At 52.6% G+C, this 26460-nt stretch overlaps 6 protein-coding genes and 1 non-coding gene across 7 annotated transcripts; 2 read left to right on the top strand and 5 right to left on the bottom strand.

Annotated features, from left to right (window-relative positions):
* The first annotated feature begins 906 nt into the window (after window positions 1-906).
* COL26b_010576 lies at window positions 907-987 on the top strand. Its single transcript has one exon. It is a non-coding gene; the product is annotated as a tRNA-Gly (tRNA).
* A 2558-nt stretch (window positions 988-3545) lies between these two features.
* Window positions 3546-6701, bottom strand: COL26b_010575 (putative NRPS-like protein biosynthetic cluster; the record flags this gene model as incomplete). Its single annotated transcript, XM_053183270.1, has 1 exon — window positions 3546-6701. The coding sequence occupies one exon, from the start codon at window positions 6699-6701 to the stop codon at window positions 3546-3548; it is 3156 nt and encodes a 1051-aa protein (XP_053032763.1).
* A 5699-nt stretch (window positions 6702-12400) lies between these two features.
* Window positions 12401-15078, bottom strand: COL26b_010574 (putative secondary metabolism biosynthetic enzyme; the record flags this gene model as incomplete). Its single annotated transcript, XM_053183269.1, has 4 exons — window positions 12401-13184; window positions 13239-14563; window positions 14634-14730; window positions 14891-15078. The coding sequence occupies 4 exons, from the start codon at window positions 15076-15078 to the stop codon at window positions 12401-12403; spliced, it is 2394 nt and encodes a 797-aa protein (XP_053032762.1).
* A 535-nt stretch (window positions 15079-15613) lies between these two features.
* COL26b_010573 (putative secondary metabolism biosynthetic enzyme) lies at window positions 15614-17065 on the top strand (the record flags this gene model as incomplete). The annotated part of the gene is made up of 2 exons (XM_053183268.1): window positions 15614-16481; window positions 16536-17065. 2 exons carry the CDS (start codon window positions 15614-15616, stop codon window positions 17063-17065), a joined length of 1398 nt encoding a protein of 465 aa, XP_053032761.1.
* A 213-nt stretch (window positions 17066-17278) lies between these two features.
* On the bottom strand, window positions 17279-19284 carry COL26b_010572 (uncharacterized protein; the record flags this gene model as incomplete). The annotated part of the gene is made up of 2 exons (XM_053183267.1): window positions 17279-18916; window positions 18967-19284. The coding sequence occupies 2 exons, from the start codon at window positions 19282-19284 to the stop codon at window positions 17279-17281; spliced, it is 1956 nt and encodes a 651-aa protein (XP_053032760.1).
* Window positions 19285-20491: 1207 nt separating this feature from the next.
* On the bottom strand, window positions 20492-22206 carry COL26b_010571 (uncharacterized protein; the record flags this gene model as incomplete). The annotated part of the gene is made up of 6 exons (XM_053183266.1): window positions 20492-20647; window positions 20737-20852; window positions 21076-21555; window positions 21615-21642; window positions 21764-21926; window positions 21986-22206. The coding sequence occupies 6 exons, from the start codon at window positions 22204-22206 to the stop codon at window positions 20492-20494; spliced, it is 1164 nt and encodes a 387-aa protein (XP_053032759.1).
* Window positions 22207-23383: 1177 nt separating this feature from the next.
* Window positions 23384-24152, bottom strand: COL26b_010570 (uncharacterized protein; the record flags this gene model as incomplete). Its single annotated transcript, XM_053183265.1, has 2 exons — window positions 23384-23935; window positions 24000-24152. 2 exons carry the CDS (start codon window positions 24150-24152, stop codon window positions 23384-23386), a joined length of 705 nt encoding a protein of 234 aa, XP_053032758.1.
* Between the last annotated feature and the right edge of the window lie 2308 nt (window positions 24153-26460).

The following is a 26460-nucleotide window of genomic DNA, read 5'->3' as shown; positions in this document are numbered from 1 at the left end:
GACTGGGCCATGAAATTCAAAGCTACGGGCTTTCTTTCGTAAACCAGGCCAATGGAGTTCAAAGCCAAGCTTACCGGCAAATCGGCTCTGCACTCAGAAGCATTGAGTGCCGGTGTCGCTTGGCTGCTGCGCCGCTGCCCAGATGGATACACGAACAAGATGACCATACTTATCATCTGCTACCGCGACCACATTCAAGTACAACTTGGCCAGGCATCGCTCAATAACACGTCTCACTCACATTCAGTGCGCTCGCACGACGACGACAACGCCAACCTACATCTACCATGGATATCCTTTCTGAAAACCTATCCCCAAATGCCATGAACCACAACCCATCGACAGAGTATCCTTGCGGGACACTGTCAGCATGCCCCATAGCGAGCCCACCTCTTCCACAGTTCGCCGTTATCCTGTGGCTTCTCGCGCCACCACCGGTGTTGGTCTGGCTATTCATCGCGCTGTACTTCCCTTTGGGTTTTACGAGAGTGTTGATCAATCTCTTGGACTTGCTGGAGAAAATCATAATCTCATATCGCGTCTGGAGGCGGGGCCACACTTTGGCGGAGGCGTTTTAGCTTTTGGACAAAAAGGCCAAGAGGGTCTCGACTGAAAGCTCAACGCAAAGGGACAGTTATCATGGGTACAGGCTGCTGATTCTGGAGAAAGGAGGCGACCTATGGGATTACCTTGCTGATGGTCGCCCTGCGGCTTTGCAGTCCTCCGCGTGGATTTGGGTCAACTATCGGTCAAGTTCAGGACACTACCGGAGTCGAACCCCGCAGGTCTGGGCTCCTCGCGGCCAAGAATATCTGCTCAGGTAGTATTCGCGGAAAATCATCTTGATTGAGAGCCCCAAGCAAGAAAGAATGTAAGTATTCTCAATGACAGTGCTTGAATAAAAATGCGCCGATGGTTTAGTGGTAAAATTCTCCGTTGCCATTGAGCAACGTCGGGGAGCCGGGGGTTCGATTCCCCCTCGGCGCAGCTTTTTTGTTCTTGACATCGTGATTTTACATGTTCTTAGAAATATTCCCTTTTGTTTATTAATTTGCTTTTGCATGAAGGCTTCCTGTCCCTGAGATAGATAAGCGTAATCCGTTGTTTGAATTGATTCTATTTATGCGAGACCAATCTCCTCATAAAAGCCCCGGCTCGCTTCAGAAGTCAAATGTGTAGACTGGATGTCGAAGCTGCGTAGGTCAGTCTCCCCAATAAACTTATACATTCTGGGTTGGTTTTCTCTCTCTAACTTCTCTCCAGAGGTGAAATCCGCTCTGCGTAGAATGCATGGAGTTCGGGAACCTTCTAATAGCCATACCTCATCTGCCTGTCGTACCGTGATGGGACCCAGCCCAAGTTCTCCCCCTTCCGTGCCGTAAATCGTTCTGTTTGCCAACTCCGTCCACACTACGTTCTGAGGATGTTCCAATCCAGATGTTCGTGAGTCCTTTACCCGCTGCCTCTTTGTTCGTGCAGGAGGGTTTCGAGGAGCATCGTCTTCAATCTGATCTAACAGTCTCTCATACGGATATGGATCTTCTCCCCACATGAGGCATTGATAAGCGAAAGACAGCGTCTTCCAGAATCCGTTGTATCCGACCGATTCTGGTCCAGATTTCTCAATCAAGGTTGCAATATCTCTCGACTGCCACTGAAAAGGCTTCTCGGCAGCCACTTCGAGTATGGTATCTAGCCAAAAGCCGTGGACGCAGAGGACGGGTCGTACCAGCTTTGGACGCCTTAAATCACATCCCCATAGCTTTGATTCCGTGTCTCGCAGCTCCGAAACACTCATGTTGAGGTATCGATTGATGGGAAAGTTCCAACTTGCCACTATACGATGGCCTTTCCTGGCGGAATAATCAGGTACCCAGGACGGTAGTTTGTAGTATCGACGCAAATGGGGCTCTTCCATTCGTGATAATTCGGTCAGCAAAGGGGTGTTCGTCAAGAAAAGACCAGCGGTATCAGTAAACACCTCTTCGACCGTGCTCTCGTAGTTGGGAAGTATGGGGCATTCGTAGCCTTGCGGTAAAAGCATAGACAGCATCCCTAAGCACCCGTATATATGGTCGCGGTCATCACCGAACCTCGAAGACCGAAGCGAATCGACCAAAACATTGGCGCAGTCTAGCCAGTTTTGGTCCAATTTGCTGTTCCAAGCAGACTCAGCATGCCCCATATGTTGAGCAACCTCGGCGAGCCAAGCGCGGGCCTGGCTTATTTTGAGTATCCTCGAGCTGACTTGCAAAGGATAAACAGCTCTCCTGTTCTGAATGATCTGAATATCCCCGGTGGTGGCGGTCTTCTCAATATGCTCCTGAAGTGCGGAACTCCACCCAGTCTCGTGTAGGAACTGGGCGAAAGCAGCAAGACGTTTCCAACGAAGAGCAGATCTTCCACAACAGATGTAAACGTTGGCAGGATCGGATAGTGCGACCTCTTGAACAATCCAGCCTCGGTCAAACCAGCATTGGCGGTCGAAGTAGAAAAAGAACTCTAGCCATGCCAACAGCCAGCGAGAGCATAACTCAGGGCCCAACTCCTGCATCGTTTCCATCGAGCTGCACAAGGGGTCCTTCTTCAGACGAGTTTCCGTGAATTTGGGCTTCATTCGCTCGGCTTTGGAGATGGCCGGGATGAACTTGTCGTGAACCCAGAGCACATCTGGGGGTGGTTGCGCAGGCCCTAGCCAGACTATGACGTTTCTTGCTGCGCTGTATATCCTGTGCATCAAGAGGACCTGATGTCGCTTTTCCTCAGAATCATTCTGATTGATGCAAAAGGCGTCTATCCACAACGGCAGATCCTTCAAGATGCCATTGACCTTGGATTCCAATTTCGCTGATGTTTCGTTACTCACTTCGGTCGCGCGCATCGCGGCGCAAAGGAAATTGAACAAGTTCTCGGAGATGGTCATCAACTTCCCGTCGCAGATGACTTCAATTAATGCCCCGCAATCTTGGTCTCTCCTGACGTCGTACTCAGGAAGCTTCCAGGTATAGGATAATGCAGCAAAGTCCGGATGTCCATCCAGCCGTACCTCCTCCAGAGAGAGGAGCATTCCATGAGGCTGGTCATCTGCTCGTGAGATTCTGAGCAGGCGGACTGAGTCGGCTGCTGAGAGTGGTTGATATCGATAGCTATCTTCTGAAGAAACCTCCATGATTAGACGAGAGAGAGATAGAAGGTAGAGGAGCTCGCGAGGACATGTGCAATTGCACCCAAAATGTTCAATGACGGTGTTGCGGCCCCGGGAATGTGATGTTGTCGAGGAAACTGTCAGCTTACTCTAGCGACATGACCAACAACTCTTATGCAGTGGGTGTAATGCAACCTATCACATCACCCCTCGCTTCCGCCTATGTACCTCAAATATGTTGGACAGGCAACAGCGACAGCGAACGATAACGTTCTAACGATTCGGCAGAGGTGTCATTCTTTTACCAATGAATGGAATTCAGTTATACTTTTCAGAGCTCGCTCAAATGACTACACATTACAATCTATACCCAAACTCCGACCCAATCCCTCATTCAAATTTAGAACCCCCACTGTCTGCACCAGTTCTGCATCAGCTCAGGCGTGACGGCCTGCATCTCCTTCATCGCCTTGCTGTGCTTCACAGTGCGCTCCATCGAGAAGTCGACACCCTTTCCTCCGCTGTAAGCCAGGCCCTGGTAGAAGTCAAGAAGCTTGACACCAGGATTCTTGTCGACGTCGTCGGTGGAAGAGGCACTCTCCTCCAGAGCCTTGACCCACTCCTTGAAGGAGACGACCTTCTTGATGCGGTCGCCGTAGAACGACTTGACCGCCTCGGCAAGCTTCTCCCACTCGACGGTGCGCGGGTTCACACCGTGGAAGTAACCCCTGATGTTCTGCAGGGGAACAGGCTCGGCGATACCGGAGACCTCAAGAATGAGACTGGCAATGCCCTCGATGGGAGTCCAGTTCACCAGACCCATGGCGCCAAGGTCCTTGGGCAGGAGACCAAGGTAGGCGGAGCTGGCGACGATGGTCGGCAGCCACTCCTGACGGTTCCAGACACCAGACTTGGACTGAGGACCAGCGACCTGGCCGACACGGACGATGGCGGTAGGAACACCAGAGCGCTGAGTAGCCTCGTCGAGGATTAGGGAGCTGACCATCTTGGAGCGTCCGTAGCCGGTACTGGGAAGAGACAGGTCCATGAGTCTGTTCTCAGGAACAGGGCCAGGACCAGGCCAGGAGTCAACAGTGCCGATACTGCTGATGAAGATGATGGGGACGTTCTTGGCGGCGCGCAGGGAGAAGTCGACCCAGTGGCGGACACCGCGGATGTGAGGCTCAAAGGTCTCGACGGAGATGTTGAAGTTGACGGGCCAGGCGTTGTGGATGACGCGGTCGGCCTCCTTGAGCAGCCTGTCGTAGACCTCGGGCTCGAGGCCGAGGTTGCTCTTGGACATGTCGGCGCAAAGGAAATCGGCCTTCTTGAAATCGGTCTTGAGGCCGCGCTCGGCGCTCATCTTGACCTGGCGCTTATCGCTGTCCTCGCTACGGTTGAGGCAGACAACCTTCTTGACGGCAGGGTTGGACTCCATGAAGTCGAGCATGTAAGAGCCGAGAGCACCCGTGGTACCGGTGATGAGGATAGTCTGGCCTTGGTCATTGGGGCCGGGCTTGTTGCCCTGCTTCTGGGGCAGGTCGCGGGTGTACTTCTGAAGCTGGGCCTCCATGGCGGCGATGTCATGGTTGGGGCCTTCAGATTCATCTTCGCCGTTGACCCCAGTGTTCTTTCTGACACGGTCCAAGAGGTAAGAAGCCAGCTGTCTGGGTGTGGGATGGGCGTAAATGACACGGGTAGCGATGGCGTCGGCGGTAATGTTGGCGCCGGCAACCTCAAGACCCTTGCGGAGGAGGCGGGAGGCGTTGATAACCTGCATAGAGTCGATACCGGCACTGAAGAAGTCGGAATCGGCGGAGAGAGCCCTGCTGCCGAGAGTCTGCTGGAAGAGCTTCTCGATGGAGTCGATGAGGGTCTGCTGGGAGCTGACATCGATGTGGACGGAAACGGAGTCGGATCCGTCCTCGGCCTTCTGGTACCACTCGTCGAGCTCCTCCTTGTACAGCTTCAAAGCCATAGGACGTTGGATGGTACCCTTACCGGCGCGAGGGAATGGCTTATCGGGAGTGGTGACAGCGATGAACTGGCGACCAATCTGGCCATGTGCAACAGTTTCCTTATTCGCCTTGACAACCAGGGGCCAGACATCGTCGATGAACTTCTCCTTCTCCTCCTCCGTCTTGAGGTCCTCCATGGGCTCGATAATGAGCAGCGGCTGGAAGCGCATAGCTCCGGCAACAACGGCACCCTTGACTCTCGGGTGACCGGTAACGATCTCCTCAATGGTGACCGGGTTCAACTTCTCACCGTTGGAGAAGACGATAATGTTGTCGGCACGGCCGTAGTACATCCAGTGGTTGGGAAGGGTAGGGTGCTTGCGGTAGAGATCCTTGGTGGAGTACTCCTTGGCGTCAGGGAAGGTGTAGAAAATACCCTGGAGAGGATCCTCCTTCTCCTTACGAACGATGACCTGCTCGTAGATGTCCTCATCCTCACCGCTGGCCTGGCGCCACTCAACACCTAAGCGCTCAGAGTCGACGATGAACCATTGCCAGAGGTCCAAGTTCTTCTGGAAAAAGTACGGGAGGGGAGCGGCCTCAGTGAAGGCGATGACACTGCAGACCTTGACGCCAGCCTTGGTGAGGATGTTGCCGGCCTCGCGTGCGAGGTTACCACCGCCAAAGTTCACACGCTTAAGCTTCTTGAGAGCCTCGATACCCTCAGGCATGTGAGCCATCTCCTCAAGAATGGCAGGAGGCAAGATGATGTTGTCGATCTTGGCGTATTCAACAGCGTCCAAGACGGTCTGGGGTGTAAGAGGACGGTCGATGAAGCCCAACGCGACAGGGTGCTTCCAGTAGATGGCGGCAAAGGTGGACATGTAGCATCCGGCGGCGTGGAATAGGGGCATCGGCAGGAAGATGCGCTCGCCAAGCATAATAGACTTGATGCAGTTCTCGGAACCCATGAAATCCGGAAGGTCGTGGAATGCATCGGCAACTGCACACATGCCCACACGAGCGACGATGGGCTTCGGGAGGCCGGTGCTACCACTCGTGTGCAGAACGACGACGGGGTCCATCTTAGCCTCCTCGAAGGTCTTATCGTAAGGGAAGTGGGGGACTTCCGTCTCGTCGAGCCAGGCGTCGGCGGAGCTCACCATGATGGCATCCATCTGGCGTTCTTCCAAAAGGGGCTGGATGACATCCTTGAATGATGAGTCGAAGCAGATGATGTTGCAGTCCGTCTTCTCGAAAAGGTTCATCTGGCCCTCATGCGAATTCCTGGGGGAGATCAGGAGCGCCTTGTATCCAGCCTTGATACAGGCAATCATGACAATCATGTAGCGGGCATCGCTGGGGCCGATGTAGGTGAGAGTAGGGAAGCTTCCGGGTTCAGGCTTGCCCCTCTTGTCGATAATTCTGTGAGCTATGCGGTTCACCGCGTTGGCGAGCTGCTTATAGGTGATCTTCCTCCATCCATCTTTGGGGTTGGATGAGCGGGGAACTGAGAGGACTTCGGCGTGAGGGTCTGACTTGGCGATCTCGTCGAGCACCTGAGGGATCAAGCGCTTTCCGTACTGAGTCGTGGCCATGCTGTTGTTGGTATACTGGTATTGGGTTGTTGATGTAGTGATGAAATCAGTGATACTAGTAGTTCAAATAGGGGTATATGTGTAAACTTGATGATAACTCAATGATGAAAACTATGCGTGAGTAAGATGAGCTGCATCTAATATCGACGACAGGAGCGGCCGAGCAAGAGGCTTTATACATTCAGAGAAAACTCTCTCCTCACGACTACGAGTCGCCATGGCCGTGAGGTCCAGAACCACAGCGGCATTTTTCCTTGGCCTACAAGTCCGCCCATTAGGAAGTAACTCGGCGAAGACATGAGACGACGACGTCATGCCCACATGGCCAGCAGTTCCCACCGCCCTGCAACGACAAAACATCGAATGCCCCTCCCGGACCGCTATCGGCCGGTCGGCGCTGAACGGTGCGCCGGGGCCGATGTGGGGAGCGAGCGAAGGAGAGAGGCTTGTTTGGAGTTCATTGTAAGTGAAGCCTACCGACCGGTCTTCAGTCTAGAAGAAAGAAGGATCGGTCGTGGCGTAGGGGCGAGCCGCGAAGTGCTTATCCACCAAGGGGGATATCTGAAGGGAGGGCGGGCGGTCTCTGACGGACAGAGTGGAGGCGAAATATGGAGGTAGGACGGAATTCGGCCGTCAAAACAGGGCCTGCCCGGGCTCCATTTGTTCTATGAACAAGTGCGATTGCGAAACCGCAACAGAGCCACTTTCGGTACTCGTCTACGGCTCCTCACAGATGGAGCTCGACTTCTGTGGGGGGAACGAGGAACGCCAGAGAACAGAAAGACAGCTTGGACACGAGGGAAACCCCTGACAAGACGGACTCTCCGTGCGACGAGATGTGCGTGCTCACACAGACGTGGGCGGCGCTGCAGGCGTGAACGCTGTGTGGGGTCGATCGAGAGGTCAAGCTTTGATGCTAGGACGGGCCGTGATATCCGCTCTTCTCTCGGACGCCTCGGAGAGAAACAGGGCCAAAATGTGGGAACAGCTGAACGGCTTTTTGCCTAGGCATCTCCACTGTTTCCCGAGTGACGGTCTCTGATTGAGTGGCAAGGGGGACTGCAGCAGACTGGAGAATAGAAGCATTTGCAGATGAGATGGCCAAGGGGGGGGGCGGAAAGAGATACGGCTGGACGGCAACGAAGATTGAGTGACAGAGTGACAATGTGACAGAAAGACAGATACGACAGACAAGGAAACAGTACGCCGTAAGTTCTGGGTGGCATCCATCCCACTGCAGCAGTGTGCAGACAGCCACATAGCCAAGCAAAGCTAAGCATCAAGATAGGGCGGTAAGCGGGAGGCGGCCGGCATTTTTGCGGCGCGCACGGGAACAGATTAGATTGCAGATCTCCCTGTACCTGGCCAAGCCTGGGGTTACAGCGGCCGACGGTGCCTTTAGCCACTCATCACGGAGCTTCGCGCTTTTCTCGTCGCTGTGGAGGATCATCAGAGTTGGCCGAGCTGGGGCTGCATACGTCAGCGAACATGACCTCATCCGCCACATCTTTTGCTTCATTTGAAGACTTGATCAAAGCTTTTCTTCCAACCACCGGCTCTTTTTTGAATTACTTCCAATTCGTCTTTAGATCTGATCTTTTGTGAACTTGAAGAAGAGTCTGCTGCCCACGGACACGGACTTTGGATTTCGGTTGCTTAGGGCCGTCTGTAGCGCTGATGATCCCTGTTCCACAGCCTGGAAGATGATCCGTCGCTGGGATGATTCAGTCACTGCATGATCGGTAACCTTCGGTCGGAACCCTGCTCTCATCTGCAAACCATTGTTAACTCCGTCCGTTCATGGCAGCCTGCATCCATCTGGAAATTGAAGCTCGGTATAGTCCACGAAGATAGATAATCACACATCTAAGTTGTTTTCACCTCGGCAAGTTGAGATGACTAGAGAGTTTCAGTCATCGTTTAACCCCTAAGGATCACTCAGGACCTGTACGTGATCTACCTATGCAAGCACCACCCTTCCCGCTTCCATCCTGCAAGGCCGCCGGGAATTGCACGCAAGGTCAGCACTAAATCCGCACGACACGTCAACTTTAACCAGACGCTCTGGGTTACAGCTTGGGCCTCAATGCGCTGATTTTCCGAAGCGACAGACACATGTCGCGGATTTATGCCGCTGCGTGGATTGCTTCATGTCGCGCATCAGATCTGCAAGACCCGGAGAACCTTTCAAATCCTTTGCAAATCTTGTCCGGCGTCTTAGTGATGACAGACTACTGCATCGCTGACCGACGGCTGCTGTGTAAGTCGCACGTAGAAGCGTGGAATAGTCTCACCAGCCACGGACATGGATTACGGCAGATGAATCCAGTCTCGTGTGATAATTGCTGGCAAGTGATGCTCAGAAACGCACTCAGATCCGCTGGGATATTGAACCTCGTGCCGTAGAAGATAACAGACATTATGCCAGACAATCTAAATACTGCCTTGGCTACTAACAGTATCGTACTCATCCTTGCCCAGTAACGACCACGACGTCCAAGCAGCAAACCCCATGTCTGCAACGACGGGAGCGAAGATAATAATACCAACAATTTGCCCAAATCCCCAGTCATTGCCGGAATAATCGATCTCCAACCTAAAGGCGGCCGCTTCTTGAATTTTCCGTAGTCGAAAGATACACCAAAGTAGGACTCCTCCTAAGACGACTGGTAAGAACAGAAGCATAATGCGGTGGCCATGCCAACCCCTTTGAAGCACATTACGTGTTCTCGACAACATGACGGTACCTTTTCCCTCTTTCCCTTGGAACTTTTCTTCGTCCTTCCAACGTTGTAAACCGACTCCCATCGCGTGCCACAGCGTGAAGAGGAGGATTAAGAGCGAGGCGATGATTTCGCAAACGGCAAGCAGCCAGTACTCCGCATCTGTCAATCTTCCGACGTGTCCAAAACACATTTGCTGGATCCGAGCCCAGTCATCGTGCTTTATCAACGTTGAACCGTTTTTGCCAGCTCCTTCGCCAACCCGCAAAGGACCCCAGTTGTGGATACATTGTGAAAGAAACGGATAGAAAAACAGGACGACAACTAGACAGAAAAGCAACAGCCGAAACTTCTGCTTCTTTTCTTCTTGCTCTGACTTCCTCTCAATAGCTTTTTGTCTTGCACTCTCTGGGTGAAACATCCTTGTGGGCAGAAGTGCAATTGGATACACGAGCGGAATGACGCATATGATGGCGATCGCCAACGCGTTCTGAGCTTCGTTGGCCCCAAAGCCAGCAGTGTTGATGCCAAAGTCTTTGTTGACAAGCATAACAGTTGTTGCAAGCTCCACGGCAATGGCGAAGTAGACCGCGAACTCGAAGAAGGCTTCTAGACCTTTCTTGGTAACGATCTGGAAAAACTCCCACCTTCGACCCTGCCTCTGCCGGATCAGCAAGGCAATGATAGCCAAGGAGAATCCCAGGGCAAGTTCAACTGCGTAGCCTATAGAAACCTGTCAAGATGAGAATTAGCATTATCGTTGCCTGTGAAGGAGCTCAAAGTTAACAAACCCCTATTCCTGATATATCTGGATTGGTGTCCCCCCATATCGCACCACAAATATCCTTTTTGCAAGAGGAAAGAAATTCATCTGTGAAATTGGTTTCCTTTTCCACAGCAATGATGTATTTGTCAAACTCCTTCAGGATTTGAAGCTCGCTGCAAGATATGTTGTCGGCCATCGGGAATAAACGATCACGAAAACCGGTAAAAACGAAGTCTCGTAGAACATGGGAATTGCGTGGGTGGAAGAGGACTTTTGAGCCTCAAAAGAGAACTCGTCTCTGCAAATCCCTTATTTCACGGCTTCAGGCGTAAGACATACTACAATGTGGATGTCTGACTGTCGCAAGAGCCACTGGCTTTCTGTTAGGCATCCAAGACTCCTTATCCAATGAAATGGTCCTGATTCAGACTCATCGACGAAAACATACTCGTGAGGCAGATTCACTAAAATGAGTTTCGCAGCCACCGTTCCTAACGACGTTTCGGCGCTGATGAGGCTGCCGAATAGGGTAAAAAGAAGTCAATTTGCTAATTAATTGGCATAGCTACTAGGCTTGACTTTTAGTTGTTTCGATCGTAGCTTATTAGAGTTACTGCCTCTTCTTCGGGATTCTCCAAGTTTTCATAATAACCCCATCGCCCTCACCCATCACTGAGTTCGTGTGACGTTCCTTGCCCGAGACTTTGAAACAATGACTCTTTTCAATTCGATATTCGTTGGTGTATTTCTTATTGGGACTTTTGCAGACACTGCAAAATGTGCTGCCCGAATCCCCGCCACCGTCACTTTTGAGGGAGAGTACCCAAAATCGGCTGTGACCCCGCCTCCAGTCGTGGCCCAATCTGTGCTCGAACGACAAAATCAGGGCCAACGTACCTGCGGACCAAGCTTTACTTGTCCTGTCAGTCACATTTGTACTACCAACCAGGGGTTCGTGGGGTGCTGTGAGGCATCGACGAAATCAAAATGTGTTGTCAACAAATTGTGCTTAAACGGGGCCGGGGTGCCGCGTCCAGCCGGATTTGGCTCAATATCACTAGGAACTTTGTCATGGTACGTTTGTTAGTTGAAAATAGTATCAAAATAGACCTCAAAATTGACATTCAGTAGCTCAGGAAACACACCCTGGTGCAATCCGATCTCATGGACGGCCTCCACGTCTAATTATGTGACTGCGCTTTTGTGCTCCGATAAATGGCCGGGAATGCCATCAAGCGAAGTGCTTCCCAGCACTACAGACGAAGGGTTTACTTTTCCCACAGACGCTCCTACAGATTCTTCAGAACTGCCGACCCATACAGATTCCTTCGCTTTTACGGCAACAGCAACGGTGACTTCTCTCCCAACCACGATAGACACGACGAGGACAGAAACTTCAACTGCAACTTCGGAGCCGGGGCCACCGTCGAGCAAACCACCCCCAGGGAGTGGCATGATGCAAGGTGAATATCAGCTTCCTCTCGTGCATCAAGTGAGCTTATGACTGACAGTTGAGAGATCTCTCGGATGAGCAACGCATTGGAGTCAGTGCCGGCTGTGCAAGTGTTGCTTTCATGTTTCTTTCAAGCATTGTGTAAGTCTCAATATTTCTTTCCATAACTGTTGTATTAGTCAACATGGTTTTCTGAGATGACGTAATTTCGGAACTTGTGACTAACTTCGATTAGATACTGCGCTTGCTGGCCATTCAGGAGGAGGAGAAGAGGCTCTCCAGGCTCGACCGTTGAGGGTCTACCCCAGCCGAAGCCTTATGAAGGATACAGACCAGCCCAGATGACAGAAACAACAAATGGGCCACATCCAATCTGGGAATTGTTACCTCTGGGTCCAACCCTGCAGGAAAATCTCGATTCCAACATGCAAACTTCATCGACACAACATGGCCCGGCAAATCGCGTTAGTACAATTTGACTTGTCACGTGTGAATATAATGGGAATGTAGTCTTCAATCGACTTTTCAAGTTAAATAACTTAACATTTGAGCACTCTTCAGAGAAACGAGTTTGTGTCAATTGAAAACTGTTTGCCGGTCTACTTTCTGAATGTCACTATACTTCTGTGGGACATGCTCGATGTCTATGTCAGGATTGGAATTGTACTCATGGTGTCTGCGTCCACGAAAAAATATCAAGACAGATTTGATTAATCTTTCTCTATTAAGTATGACTTGCGAGGTATTTGACTTTCCCCTAAGAAAGAGCCTTCTTCAGAAGGGTCTCTAGTCTGCTCACATCTGCCTGTTTTGTTGTCTGACTGGTCATGACGTAGAGAACATTTCCAAGCACGCGACTGTGAACGTTCCATCGCTCACCCTCAGAGCCGATACCGCCCTTCAGAAGGGCGCTTTGAAGGTCCACGGCTACATTGCTGGAGTAACCAGCTCCCTCGCTGTCTTCCAGATGAATAGCAAGAACAGATCCCAAAGCCCACACACCCGCAACACGACCATTCTGCTTGGAGACCCAGTCAACAAACGGCTGGGACCACACAGACCAAACTGCAGCCGATTCTTCATTCTTGGAGGTGATTACGACAGTCGACTCGGACGCCCATTCGCTCTTCTTTGCCCAGTCCCACTCTCCCTGCTTGTCCATCCTTTGCAACTCATGAAGAGACTCGATAGCGACCTGGCATCCAACTGCATGAGCAGTGTAGCTGTGGCCATGCAAGAGGGCGTCACTCTTCTCATCGCTCTCAAAGGCCCGGAAGATGCTGTCGGATGCTGAGGTGGTGCAAAGCGGGACCAAACCACCCGTGAGTAGCTTCGCGTTACAGATGACATCTGGGTCGACGCCGAGGAAAGATGCAGCAGAGAAGCGGCCGAGACGGGTGAGACCAGTGAAGACTTCGTCAAAGACGACAGGCAGGCCAGCCCAGGTGGTTCCATCTTCGTTGATGGCAGTGGTTGATTTGCCGAAGAGCTCAGGGTGTTGTCGGGTAACCTTGACGAGAGTGCGCTGGAACAGAGGGTCGCTTCAAAAGGGGACGAGTTAGCAAGAGTTGTGATGCAGATGTATGGATACTTACGCCATGATCATCCCTCCGGCTCCAAGAATGACTGGTTCCATGACAAGAGCACCGAACTTGCGGCCCTGGTCACGAAGACGAGTGAGAACCTTGACGATGTACTTCTCGTATGCCTCTTGCTGTTGAGCCTGTTCCCTACCAGTCACATTGAAGACATCGGACAAAGTGCTGAATGTCTTTCCAGTTCCCAAATCGTCTTGCAGGGCTTTGGGTACTTGGACTTGCCACTCGCCATCCTTGCACAAGACGTAGGGGTAGTCAAACCAGAAACCCTTGCCCTCATACCATTCGACCTTCTCATTGAAGACAGAGGGTTCTGTAGAGTCCATCGCGCCCATGGTATCGCCGTGGTAGCTGCCCTTCAAGCCGAGGATCTCAAGCTTGTCGCTGGCTTCCCAGCCGTATCTGACCCTGGCTGCGCGCAGACCCATCTTGACGGCGACTTCCATACCGGTGCTGCCATTGTCAGAGTAGAAGACGCGAGAGAGGCGCGGGTTCTCCAAGCCCTTGAGGAGAGTCTCGGCAAGAGCCAACGCAGGCTCGTGAACTGCGGAGGCAAACATGACGTGTCCATAGCGACCAGCGGCGTAGGATGCGGCGAGAGTCAAGTTGGGGTTTGCGTGACCAAGACCTTGTGTCCACCATGATGAAGATCCGTCGAACGAGGGCTGCAACAGCGCCTGATCTGTCGATGAGTCCTGGCTCTGAGGAACCAGAGTTTGGAAGCAGTCGCCATGGGCAGAGTCAATGGCCGTGATCTTTTCGGGCGTGAGGTTCTTGTGCTGTGTGAAGGGGTACCAAATGATGTTGTGTGCGTCGCGAGACATGGTCTCGAGGCGAGAAATCCGAGCGAGGTGGCGGTCATGAAGGTGATCGAGGATGTGCTTGATGACTTTGGAGGAACTCATCTCATCGTAGTATTGAGATAACGCTTTGGCATCAGCCCGCACATCCTCGGCGCGAGCCGGCGGCTGCTCGAGAGAGTTGACGGGGATGCCCTGTCCTTTGGCGAAGTAGTCGGTCAGGTAGGAATAGTTCTGGTACTGCTCATCGCGGAAGAGCAAGATCGATTCGACATCATAACCACGAAGCTTGAGGGATTCGAAGGCAGAGATGGTCTGGGAGATACCGCCGAGCTTGGAATCGCCGATGAAAATGACCGGGACCCGGAGCGGGGCGTAAAGGTCGGCTTGCGGGGTTCCGGAAGGGCCCGGCGAGTGCACGCCACCGGCCGTCTCAACGAAAAGCCAGCCGGGGCCACCGGCCGCTCGGCGCGATGCGTAACTGTAAATACCTTTCAGGACTTCATTATCGGTCGGGGTGGGCTAAGGCGAATGTTTCAGTGGCAGCTCCAAAACCTGACGTTGCATTTTCTAAAAGTAGCAGCAAACTCACCTGTTCCGAAACCTCGGCGGCCAGATGCGGACTTGCTGGAATCTCAAACTGAAACAGCGTCTTGTTCGCGACTCCGGGGGCGAACTTGTCGATATGACTAAGAGCATGTCAATCAATGAACCACGAACACCGATTGAGAACCGAGGATATTGCCCTTCTATTTCCGAGGTTAGTTGAGATGGTCAGTGTGTAAATGGTGAGAAGCCGCGATAAAAATGGAGTTCGTTCGTTGAGGAAATGAGGGTCCGGACATACACCCATCGTCGGCTTCAGAAGCCGGGCCCGTAGAGACGGGTTTGAGAAACGCCGTCTGCTCATGCGGCCAGTGCTTGCGAGCCGCAATGCACAGGACCGAGGAGAAGACAGTCTTGCCGACATCGGTATTGGCGCCGTAAATCTGGTATGCTCTCAAGGAGCGCCAGAGTAGGGCGCCGACAGGTGCCATTGAGGGCTTGAACCAGTATCAAACGCCCATCAAAGACAGCAGGATTGTAATTGAGAGCAGAGACAAGTGATGAGGCCAATGAATGGTGTCCGAATTCCGTTTGCTGTCAGCGAGCAGCAAGCAAGGCGCCTGAAATGAAAAAGAGCTGTCTCCAACCGGAAGCTCCGAGGCCTGGGGAAAAGGAGGAGACGGGGCGGGGTACGGACCGTAGGCTGCGGCATTTGTTGCGCCGAGAACTGGGGCAACGCAGCGGCTATCATAGGGAAAAAGGAAAACTTGTTGAGTTTAGTGACTTATGTGTCACTTACTCACGAGTCACCAATGGGTTTCCCAACGGTGCGGCCCGGTAGGTGTGTCTGGTGGGGTTGAACTTGAACCTGCATGGATCTCGCATTCGCGTTTATGAGAGATCGCCGGGTGCAAAGGGAAATTCCCTCGTCTCTTGACTTTCCATGCCGAGGTTGGGTGTGTGTGGTCCCTCATTTGACACATTGACACATCCCGCAACAATCCCAACAACCAATTCATCCCAATCATGCCGGCAAGCGACCGTTTGGACAGTGTGTTTGCGGCGCTCCTGGCTCGCCGGGAGGCCAAGAGCCAGCTCCGGCGCCTGACCCTCGTCCCGGCCGGCAGCGCCGACTTCTCGTCCAACGCGTACCTTTCCCTCTCGACCCACCCGGAGGTCCAGCGCGGGTATCTCACCCGGATCCAGGCCCACCTCAATCCGATTGATGGTCCTGAGGACGGAAACACCCCGGCTCTCCTCGGCTCTGGTGGTTCACGCCTCTTGGACGGCAATGTATCGCTTGCAGAGTCTCTCGAAAGAGACATTGCGGCTTTTCATGGTGGACAGGCTGGGCTACTCTTCAACTCGGGGTTTGATGCAAATTTTGGGCTTTTCAGTTGCGTCCCTCAGCACGGCGACATCATCGTCTACGATGAGTTGATTCACGCCAGCGTCCACGATGGGATGAAGATGAGTCGAGCTGGAAAGAAGATCGCCTTCGCCCACAATACGGTTAATCCGATCGAGAACGCAAATGGAGACCGGTTGTGGGACGAGACAGCAAGAGGCCAAAGCCCGAGTCGAAGCTTGAGCGAGGTTCTGTCTGAATTGACTCGCGGTGAAGAAGGCAAGGCTGTGAGAGAGGGCACAAAGAACGTCTTCATCGCCGTGGAGGGTATCTACAGCATGGATGGAGACGTGGCGCCTTTGAAAGAAATAGTAGAGTGTGTTGAAAGACAGCTTCCGCACGGGAACGGCCTGATCATCGTCGACGAGGCCCACTCAACGGGCATATTGGGTGATAGGGGCCGCGGACTTGTCTGTGACTTAGGCTTGGAGGATCGGGTTTGGGGACGAGTTCACACATTCGGCAAGGCGATGAGTTGCGCCGGAGGTAAGTTACATCCGTTTCACTCTCTTCTTTAGATCCATTGACTGACTGGTTCAGCCATCGTTCTCTGCTCTCAGATTACAAGATCGTATTTGATCAACTACGCCCGCAGTCTCATCTACACCACGGCCATGCCATTCACAGCACTCGCCAGCATACAAACGGCTTACAACTTTATCATGGACGGCCGCTCTGAGCCCCTACTCCGCCATTTGTGGTCACTCATTGACCGCACACATCAGCTTCTCCAAGAGCTTTGCAGCCAATATCAACCAGAAGCAGGCCTTCTCTATCTCTCTTCAGAGAAGCCAAAGTCACCAATAATACCGCTATTCACGTCCAACCCTAGAGGTCTGGCACTGCACTGCCAGCAGCGGGGCTTCATGGTCCGGCCCATCGTCGCACCCACAGTTCCAGCAGGAAGCGAGAGAGTGAGAATCTGCATCCATGGAGGAAATACCATTCAGCAGGTCGAGGGATTGGTATCGACTATAGAACGCTGGCTCGTTACCCAGATCAAACAGCCCGACAACAAAACCAAGAGTGGCATCGAGACTACAGCAATGGAGTTGAAGTCAAGATTATGAGAGTTGGATGAGCACATTGGGAATAGAGAGGCTTGAAATATACACAAAGCTTTGATGTGCGGTAGAAAACAGTCGGTATATAAAATGGTGGCATGAGGCACTGAAGGTCGGTCAGAGATATTGAATACAAGTTGATCATCAATACGGGCAAGCCCGTGGTCTCATGCTTCGCAGGTCTCGTATACTACAAACAACGGCCGAAAGTATCTATCTTCAAGCCAAAAGGAACTGGCCCAGGCACACCAGGGCAATGGATGACCACATCCAAGAGAGCCCATGGAAGTTCTCCGTAGCAGAGCTCTTTCCAGGAGGGACGACTGTTGGGGGCGCGGTCGAGTTTCCTCCCCTGCCGCCACCACCAGCAGTACCATTTCCTTTTCCTTTTCCTCCTCGGGGCTCGGTGCTGTTTCCTTTGCCTTTGCCGCCCTTTCCTTTACCCTTTCCACCGCCGGGCTCGGTGCTGTTGCCCCTGGCCGCACCGCCTTCGCCCTTCCCTTTTCCTCCTTTACCACCCTTGCCTCCTCCGCTGGGCTCAGTACCGTTGCCCTTCGCCGCACCTCCTTCACCCTTTCCTTTGCCTTTGCCTTCCTTACCACCTTTTCCTCCGCTGGGTTCGGTTCCATTGCCCTTGGCTGCGCCTCCCTCACCTTTGCCCTTACCCTCGCCCTTGCCCTTCTTGCCGCCCTTAGCTGTACCGTTGTTCTTCTTATGCTCTTCATTATCGGCTTCAGCCATCATACGAGCAACATCGGTTATGAAAGCAGCCTTCGGGGGTGCGGGAGGTGCGGCTGGAGGTGCGGCCTGCGAGTTGACCTTCTTCAGCTCCACAGTCGCCTTCTGGGCATCTGTTGCCGGGGTCTCGATGAAGGGGATCATGGGTGCGAGCATGGCGCAGTTGTCTTGTTGGGCAGTGGGCATGCCCTCCATGGTGCCAGTGTTGTTCTGGAACAGCAGTCTCTGCTTTCCGTCAGCCGTCCACGCCTGCCACTCAGGCATGCCTGCCTGGATCTTGGCGGCGTTGGGATCGAGCGTTTTGACGAAGCTGGCCCAGTAAGCCTGAGTCAATGGCACGATAGGCGCGTTGGTGGTCGAGTAGCTCTTCGGAGGGGCACCGTCGGTGTTGTTAGGACCGAAGACGCCGTTCAACTCGACGGTGTGGTATGCACCGAATCCCAGAGCCTCCTGTTCATCATCAATCGGGCCATAGCGGTAGTTGAATGTCTTCACACCGTCGCGGGCCTGAGCATCTTGGAAGATCTTGGTGATGCAGTGAGCTCTGAAGTCACCGTGTGCCGTGGCAAGTTGACGCCACAGCTTTCCAGACTTGGGGAAGACGGGCTGCTGCACATCGAGGTACGTCTGCTGAAGCACTGTCAGAGATGCATTGCTCAGTGACTGCGTCGCCTGGTTGTTGATCGTCTTGAGAGCATCCTCGATGGTGTCGGTGCTCTGCGGAACGTTCTTGGTTCCCTCATCGGTACACGTTCCGGCGATGGTTGGGACTTTGAGGTACTTGCCCTCGGCAAAGCGTTGCAAAGTTGGTGCTTTGACGAGATCACCGTCGAGGTTGGGGTTGAACTGGCAGTTCTCCGTCTGCAACGCCTTGGCATCAAGACCACGGAGACAAGCAAGAGAGTCGGGTTGCTTGTTGCAGCCGGTAGCATTAGTCAGGCAGTTGTACTGCTCTTGGCCCTGCTCAAGGGTGCGAACAGTGGCCACACTGACGGATTCCATGATGGCGCCCTTGATCAAGCCGGGGTCGTTGTCACCGAACGCAGCGAGAAGCATGGCGACAGAGGTTGCGCCGGCCGAGTCTCCAACAGCTACCATCTGGTCGGGGTTTCCTCCGAACTGGTTTCATGTCAGTCACGAGGCCACCAATCGGCTATAGCGATACTCACCGCAGCAGCGTGCTGTTTAAGCCATTTCAATCCCTGGATCTGGTCCTTCAACCCGTTGTTCATGCTCGCGCCAGCCTGAACCTCCTTGCTCTGCAAGAAACCATAGGGCCCAACACGGTAGTTGACCTGGACCACCAGCATGTTTCCAAACCTGGCCAGGTCACTGCCGTTGAAGTTGGCGTTCGAGAGCGACTGAAAACCTCCACCTTGGATGAAGTACATGACCGGCAGCTTCGAATCGGGAGTCGCATTGGATGGCGCGAAGATGTTGACGTACAAGCAGTCCTCATCGGTGGTGAACCGCTTGTTGGGCTTCATGGTGAAATCTGACGCGCTTCGAGCGAGACATATCGGGCGGAACTGGACAAGAAATGAGTGAGTGGGCAGATGCCGAGAGAACAAGCGAATGGTACCTGAGAAGCATCTTGAACGTCGGTTGTAGCGGGAGGGTCGACGGGCGCGGCGAATCGAAGTTGACCAGTTGGTGGTGCCGCAAAACGAACGCCCAACCACCGAGTCGCACCGCTTGGCTCAGCGACGCCCTGAAGTTTAGTATAGCCAAGGTCGACGAGCGGATCAACCGCCTGGACCTGACCGATGATTCCGGCCGAGAGAATAGAAAAGAAGGCTTGGGTTAAGGAAAACATTATTGCGGAAGTGACCGACTAAAAAGTGATAATAAGAAAAGACCCGGAAATCATGCCAACATAACGAGAGGCTCGCTCGACATCGTCTGAAAGTTGAAGTTGCAGCGCCATGCCATCTGTTATACTGACATGCCTCGAACACGGACTCTCAACGGTGAAAAAGACCGGATTATTCTTGACTCGATCTCTTACTCACCGCGCCCCGACCGGCGCGCTCACCGGAGAGTCTGGGCTTCATTTTTGGGGGCTGCGGGGGTTTCAGACGGGTTTGATGCCATCTGTCGTGAGGTTCTGTTCCAGGCCGCAAACCTAATTAGGAACCAAGGCCAGGACCCCTGGCATATGATTCTCGTTAAGCCGGGTTTGGGATCAACTGCCGCATTTTCCCTCCGAAAACATGGATTCCCGCCGAATAGAGTTTCGTCCTAACTCTTGCCCCCCGGTCCCCGGCGACCTCGCTCGTCACGAGTTGTCCCTTTTGTGCTGCGGCCCTCTTATTAGACGAACCACCCCTGGCCAAGAGTTTCAAATTGACAAGTAGAGCCTGGCTAAGCTCATCATGCAGCCACCTTCGGATGGCATCAGATCATGCCATGCGGGCAGATCGGAGTCAAAGGTGACACATGCATGTGCGCCTCACCGTCTAGGGCGCGAATTGCCTGCACGCCGCCCGTCGGATCTATCCATCGGACAGATCTGAATCTACCATTGAACCACTAACGAGCCAGAGTTGTTGCTAACTTGAGAGGGTATCTTGATTAAATGCGAAGGACTAGCCTTGGCCAGCTTTAATGTCTATGTACAGCCTCTGTCTTAGTAAATACGGGTTGAAACGATAATTGGGAATCATCGATTAAGCCATTGGTCTTGAACGAAAATCATTCGTAGACGTAGCAGAAGGGGGATCCTCCGACGGTGCTCATCAGATCCTTCATGACGAGCGGCCCACCAAGGGGTGAAATATCGACAGTGTCCTCCACCGTGACGTTTCGGCTTGGCGGGTTGTTCTGCAACGTTTCGGTGCCAAAAACCTCCTTCAAACGAAAACATGGTCAGTCTAAATTTGTCCACAGACGCATCCCGCGGAAGGCTGGGCGAAACAAAGAAGCATCCAAAAACATACCTGTCGGTTTGCAAAATCAAGCATCTGCCAGATCCAGTAGACGCGGTCAACCTGGGCGTGGTGCAGGAAGAAGACCGGCTCGCCGGGCGAGATGAAGGGGTCCGAGCCAGGATCACCTGAAAGTCATAAGTGTCAGTGTGAGTCCCACAGATCGTGTCAAGAGGCTGAAATTGGCAACAAGTGCGTAAATACGAGGGATCGTTGGCCGAGCCGCCGTGGTGATCAAGGCAGGTGTGCCCCGACTGCCCCCGCCCACCGGCCCCGATCACGCACGAGACCCGGCGCAAATCGCGATTCCAACACTTGCATCTTCAATCAGATCAGAGGCTGAGGACTTACCACCGATGGTGTAATGACCACCTCCGTGAGCGCCGAGCTCGACTCCAGAAACGTAGCGATCGTCACCCTGGAAAACGGCCTGGAACCACTCGACGTTGTCGTTTTCCAAGATCAGACTAGTGACGTTGCGGAAAGAGGTGTACCGCTGGGCGATGTGCTTGTTGAGGTCGCGTTTGAGGCAGCGGGGTTTGTCGTCCGTGGGTTTCGCGGCTGCGGTTCTGTTCGTCGAAGAGCCGTACACCGGCATCGAGACGGGACCTACGTGGACCGTCATGTTCGCGAACGGGCCGGACTCGACACAGCCACCGCCGGAGCCGGGCTCGAGCTTGATGGTGGTGTTGGAGACGGGTTGCACAAGCTGCAGTCCCTCGTGAGGGATGAAGGCGCCGTTGCCTCCCATGGAGGTCTCAGATCCGTCGAATACGGGGGACTTGGCCGGGTCTTCGACGTCGAGACTCCAATCCCAGTACGGGAAGGTTCCTGCCGTTGTTGGTGAGACCTCTTAATATTTGAGACGAAAGTTGGGCCGCGTCACTTACCTTGGTAGCCACAAACAGAGCGCAGCTTCTGCTCGTAGATCCAAGTGAAATAACGATGCCAAGTCAGAAAGTTTGCCTAACGTTTCACGTACTTAGTCTCGATGCTGACCATCTTGGGCCCTTGGCTAGGCATCTAATGGAGTACATACCGTTGCGTGTATCCTCCCAGTCTGGTTCATGTGAATCAAAACGAAGTCATCGAAGAGGGACTTGGCCGCGGGCATCTGAACAGCATCGAGCAAGGTCGGAGAAGATTGAAGGCACTGGACTGCGGCAACGAAAGACTTGCGCTCTTCCGCAGGAAGAGTTCTCCTGTGACTCAAGTGTTAGACGTGAAGGGGCAATGACGAATAATGCTCGATGTGCCTCACCATTCTTTCCTAACCTGAACCTTATCGGGTGTGCAGGTTGAGTTGAGGCCCGAAGCTGCATTCAAGGCCTTTGCCGCCCGAAGCGCATCGGCGCTGAGTTGGGTCATGGCCTCGCCCTTGTCGATGGCAGCTTGCGTAAAGTTGTAAGAGCTCGTGGCAGCAGCCGTGGCAGTGACTTGAGCCGCCACAAGAAGCCACAGGCATTGGCGGAGGACTGCCATGATGTCAGGGTCGCTTTTTCGGATGAACTGACAAAAGCCAAGACTGACTTCCTCTGATCAATAATCTTCGGGAGTGCAGCCGGCCACAAGAGCTTTATGTCGAATTGACTTGCCGGGAAGACAACTCACAGCCGGCAGGCTGCCGCTGATCTCGTCGGGTCCCCCAGCGGAACCATTTCAAGGATAGTTGTGCTCGCTTAGGGCCTCTTTACCCAGCCCTGCGATACTATCGTCACTTTTACATTGGTCAGTGTGCTGTCACGATCCATTTTAGCCAAGTTTCCCGTTGCATGTAGATGGGTTGAGGACTTGGTTCAAATGTTGTTTACTGGGTCCCTAAGGCGCAGAAGTTGGTCCGAACGACGTTGCAACTTGCATGAGACCTAGTCTAATTGTGGCAACTCGGAAGCCAAGACGTAGCTGTGCCAATCATGAAGGGCTGGATGGGGGAGTCTTAATCTGTTTTGGCTATCCATATCAAAGTTAAATTTGGTATCGCCACATGGGCCCCATACGCGGGTTTTTAAAAGCGACCACATTCTCCGTCTTGGGCCATCACTGTAAGCAATGACAAAATCGAGCTAGGACATTTCTCTCCACAATTGCCATGCTAAGCTAGGTAGTAAGCATACAGCACGTGGACCATAACCCATATTTGATTCTCAAGCCTTGATTGAGGCCATTGATTCACGTTGTCCGAGTTTGTTCCTGACTAAGAGGCTGTCGCTGCAGGTTTGGTGGTGGACCCGTAGCGAGTCAGAATTGTCTGCCCGCTTCCGAGGTCCATCAGGGGGTTGAGCTTCGGCAGTTGCAAGTCGTACGTTGCCAGTCGATAACTCAAGAACTGTTTTCGAAAGATCTCGAAGAGAAGAGATTCTACCCATTTTGTTCATCGCCTTTGAAAGAAATCTTTGGAGGTCCCAAAATGTGTCGTGTGAGCTGAATTGAACACCAGCATGGAATGACGCAGAGCCGAAGCTGCTAGTACGCAAACGCCGATCGATAGTGACGATATATTATATCATATTGCGCTCCCGCTTCAATGCGACAAGACGCGGATTTCAAATATATGTGAGTCATTGGTATCCGACATATATACACGATTTATAGTTACAAAATTACCGAGCCCCCCTGGCTATGCATTTTTCCGCAACGTTTCCACAACGTTAACACTTCGCTAAATCTTTGCGAACCACCCTTCACCTTTCTTTTTGGTCTTGACTACCCGTGCCAGCGCTAAGAAGAAGGTTCCAATCATGAGACAGCTGCCTGCAAAGGCCTGAGCGCCGTAGTATCTCCCGCCGCATGCGGTGATGATGGCGCCCGCGATGGGAGGTCCGCTCAGCACGGCGAAACTGACGATTGTAAATATCATACCGATGCGCGTCCCTTGCTTGCTTGGGTCGATTGTAAGAGCACTGACGCCGGCCGGGAAGAGAGCCTGGACGGCGTTGCCCACGAAACCGAATACGACGGTCCAAATGTAGAGGCCGGTCGGCGTCTTGACGGCAATCCAACAATATGTCAAAACTCCAGAGAGAAAGGCCATGGGGGTAAACACGGTGATAGTTCCCACCTTGTCGGCGAACCAGTTGGGAACAAGACGTCCGATGAAACCAATGCCGTTCAAGATCAGAAGTAGGTTGAGCGAGTTCGGGTATGAGAAGCCGAGTTCGTCTCGACTATACGAGGCGGCGTAGTAGAAGGCGAAATATACCCCCATAAACGACTATTAATAATGTCCAGTCAGTAGGGTTAAAACTTAAAATAACGTCTCTTTGGGTCCGACTTACGAAAAAGCCACCGGCAGCGTAGAAAGAATATTCCAACTCTTGGAAGGCCCTGAGGTCCACCAACTGAGCCTTTTTGCGTGGCGGCAGCCGGGGCTTCAAAAAGATGAACCCAATCGTCAGGGTTGCCAGCTGAATGAAGCCAAGCGTGCGCATCGCCCAGGGAAACCCGGCCGAAGGAAGCAATTGCCTAACGGTACTGGGAAAGACAAGTCCTCCCGAGGCGCTGCCTACAGCCGCGATACCAATAGCCACAGCTCTTCTTTTGTCAAAGTATGTAGACAGTACTGCCAGCGTTGGGCAGAATGACAGACCATTCCCTATGCCAACGCAAACGCCGTGAGAAAGAAGGATTTGCCAGTACTGGGTGCACCATGAGGTTGCGAAGGTGCCGAGAAGAATTAAGAATGATCCGCAGAGAAACAGAGGACGAAAGTAGCCTGCGTCTGTGAATCGGCCTGAAAAGGCGCCAATGAAGAACAGCAGGAAGACTTGAATAGAGCCAATCCAAGAGACGTCGGCAGGTGGTCGCTTTAACAATTCAACATAGTATGTCTGGAAGACTCCGAAAGAGTTGATAAAACCCCTGCAAGTATGACAACATCAGTTTTTGTGGAAACCTGAAGCAGAGGCGGACCCTTACCATGTGTCCATGAAGATGAAGTGAGCGGCAAGAGCTACATTTTAAAAAGCAAGTCAGAGACGAGACCTTCGTCATTCAATTCAACAGTCTTCATTGGCTCTTACCAGCCATCCACGCAGAGTAGCCTCCATCGGGTGGAGGGCCAGGGTCTGTAGTCGGGACCGACGCGATTCGACTCAGTACGCGTCCAACGCGACTCTCTGTTGCGGCCGCCTCAACATCCACGAGGCCATCATTCCGCGACGAGTCTGATCTCGCTTCCTTGTCTGTACGGTCCATTTTGCCTGACTGGGCTTCCTGCGCTATCATCGACGGAATGTGGTTGGTGGCGTCATGGGATGGGCTCCGACCGGTGACTTTGAGGCGGTTGTACGGAAGTCTGGAGCAGTTTGTTGCAGTTTGTTCGGTTTGCTGGGGGGTTGCAATTGAACTGCCGATTGCCCTTGGCGATGTCGTCGGTTTTGTTGGCTTTGTTGTGTTTTTTCCTTACTGCTTACCGAGGTTGCAGGAAAACAAGGGTTCAAGAGAAATAGTCATACTCTATGATGCACCCCGCGGAGTTACTAATCTCAAAAGATCCCCCGGCTTTTGAATCTCTTACGCGAACTTTGCAGTTTCGGGCCGGTACCGCACGGTGGACCAACCAGATGCCGACGCGCTTCCGGCCTATTTGGTAGTTTGGCGGGAATAGCCCGGATTCTACCCTTTTGCTCGGGCCAACGCTTCTACCTTCAAGAATTGAACGTGCCAATTGATAAAATGTATTTATTGCATGTGTCCTTGATTTGGCCACTTCCAGTTTGCAAGTGTAATTCGCGAGAAATTGGTGAGCTCAATGCCGGCCGTCTCACGGTTATCAGAATGTCATTTAAATTCGGGGATTGAGCAGTGAGTTTGTTGTTACATTTACCCGATCAGTAGTGTGACAGTGCTGACGAGATGACACAGCAAGTTGATGATAGTCTAGAGAGCGAAGTCTTCGCCTAACGCGACGCTATGAATGAATGAATGGCAAGTGCGTCACATGCCGCCGAAGCGGCGGTTCGGGCTTTGAAAAGTGACTCAAGTTTATTTGCTAAGCGGCACGGGGTACCGGAAGTACAGCTTACATTTCATACTGGTCAATTGGCCCCAGAAAACATGTCAAACACAGGGCGCGAAATGCATCGTTCACTTCCGTTTATGATGAAAAAAGACAATAATTGAATGCTTACATGCTGCAATCGAAGACCAACCTGGTTATTTTCGCCCAAAAGTCTCACACTTTATTGAAAGTACATCAACAGTTGCGTACACAGACGGAAGACATTGCTCAACCGAAATTGTAGTCAATTCAAAGTGCTGACGAATTTGGTGGTGTAACCTCAATCGCAACTAACATGTCCTCAATGCAAGATTGAAAAACATAACATCAGCTATTGCCGCGACGTTTAGGAGAACAGCCTCTCATTAAAATTAATCGTGATTCGTGAAGACACAAATACGCAATGACGAGGGGCAGGTTCCATAGATAGATCGCTGGTAAAGTGAGTTCAACTGCAAAGCCAGCGGCTTGAACATTATACGCCTCAATAATTATAAATTATTAGTCAAACTTTACATTTTTAGCTATTCGTTTTTTGGGTAAATATGCATATGTCATCTAAGGTTTGACTGTCAGCCGCAACCTTAAGCTCTTGATGTAAGGGGCTGGCCCCTAGGCTTGTTCAGCGTAGAGGTGCCGTCGATTGACTATTCTAAGCTGAAGAAGGAAGAAAGGACTTTACAAGGGTAGGCACCTAACAGCGGTGAAGCAGGCCGCGTTAGGCGGCGTACTGCGGC

The sequence above is a fragment of the Colletotrichum chrysophilum genome, assembly GCF_026319265.1.
Source record: "Colletotrichum chrysophilum strain AFK26 chromosome Unknown scaffold_115, whole genome shotgun sequence".
NCBI classification, from domain to species: Eukaryota; Fungi; Ascomycota; class Sordariomycetes; order Glomerellales; family Glomerellaceae; genus Colletotrichum; species Colletotrichum chrysophilum.
This window is presented reverse-complemented; position numbering and strand designations above follow the sequence as displayed.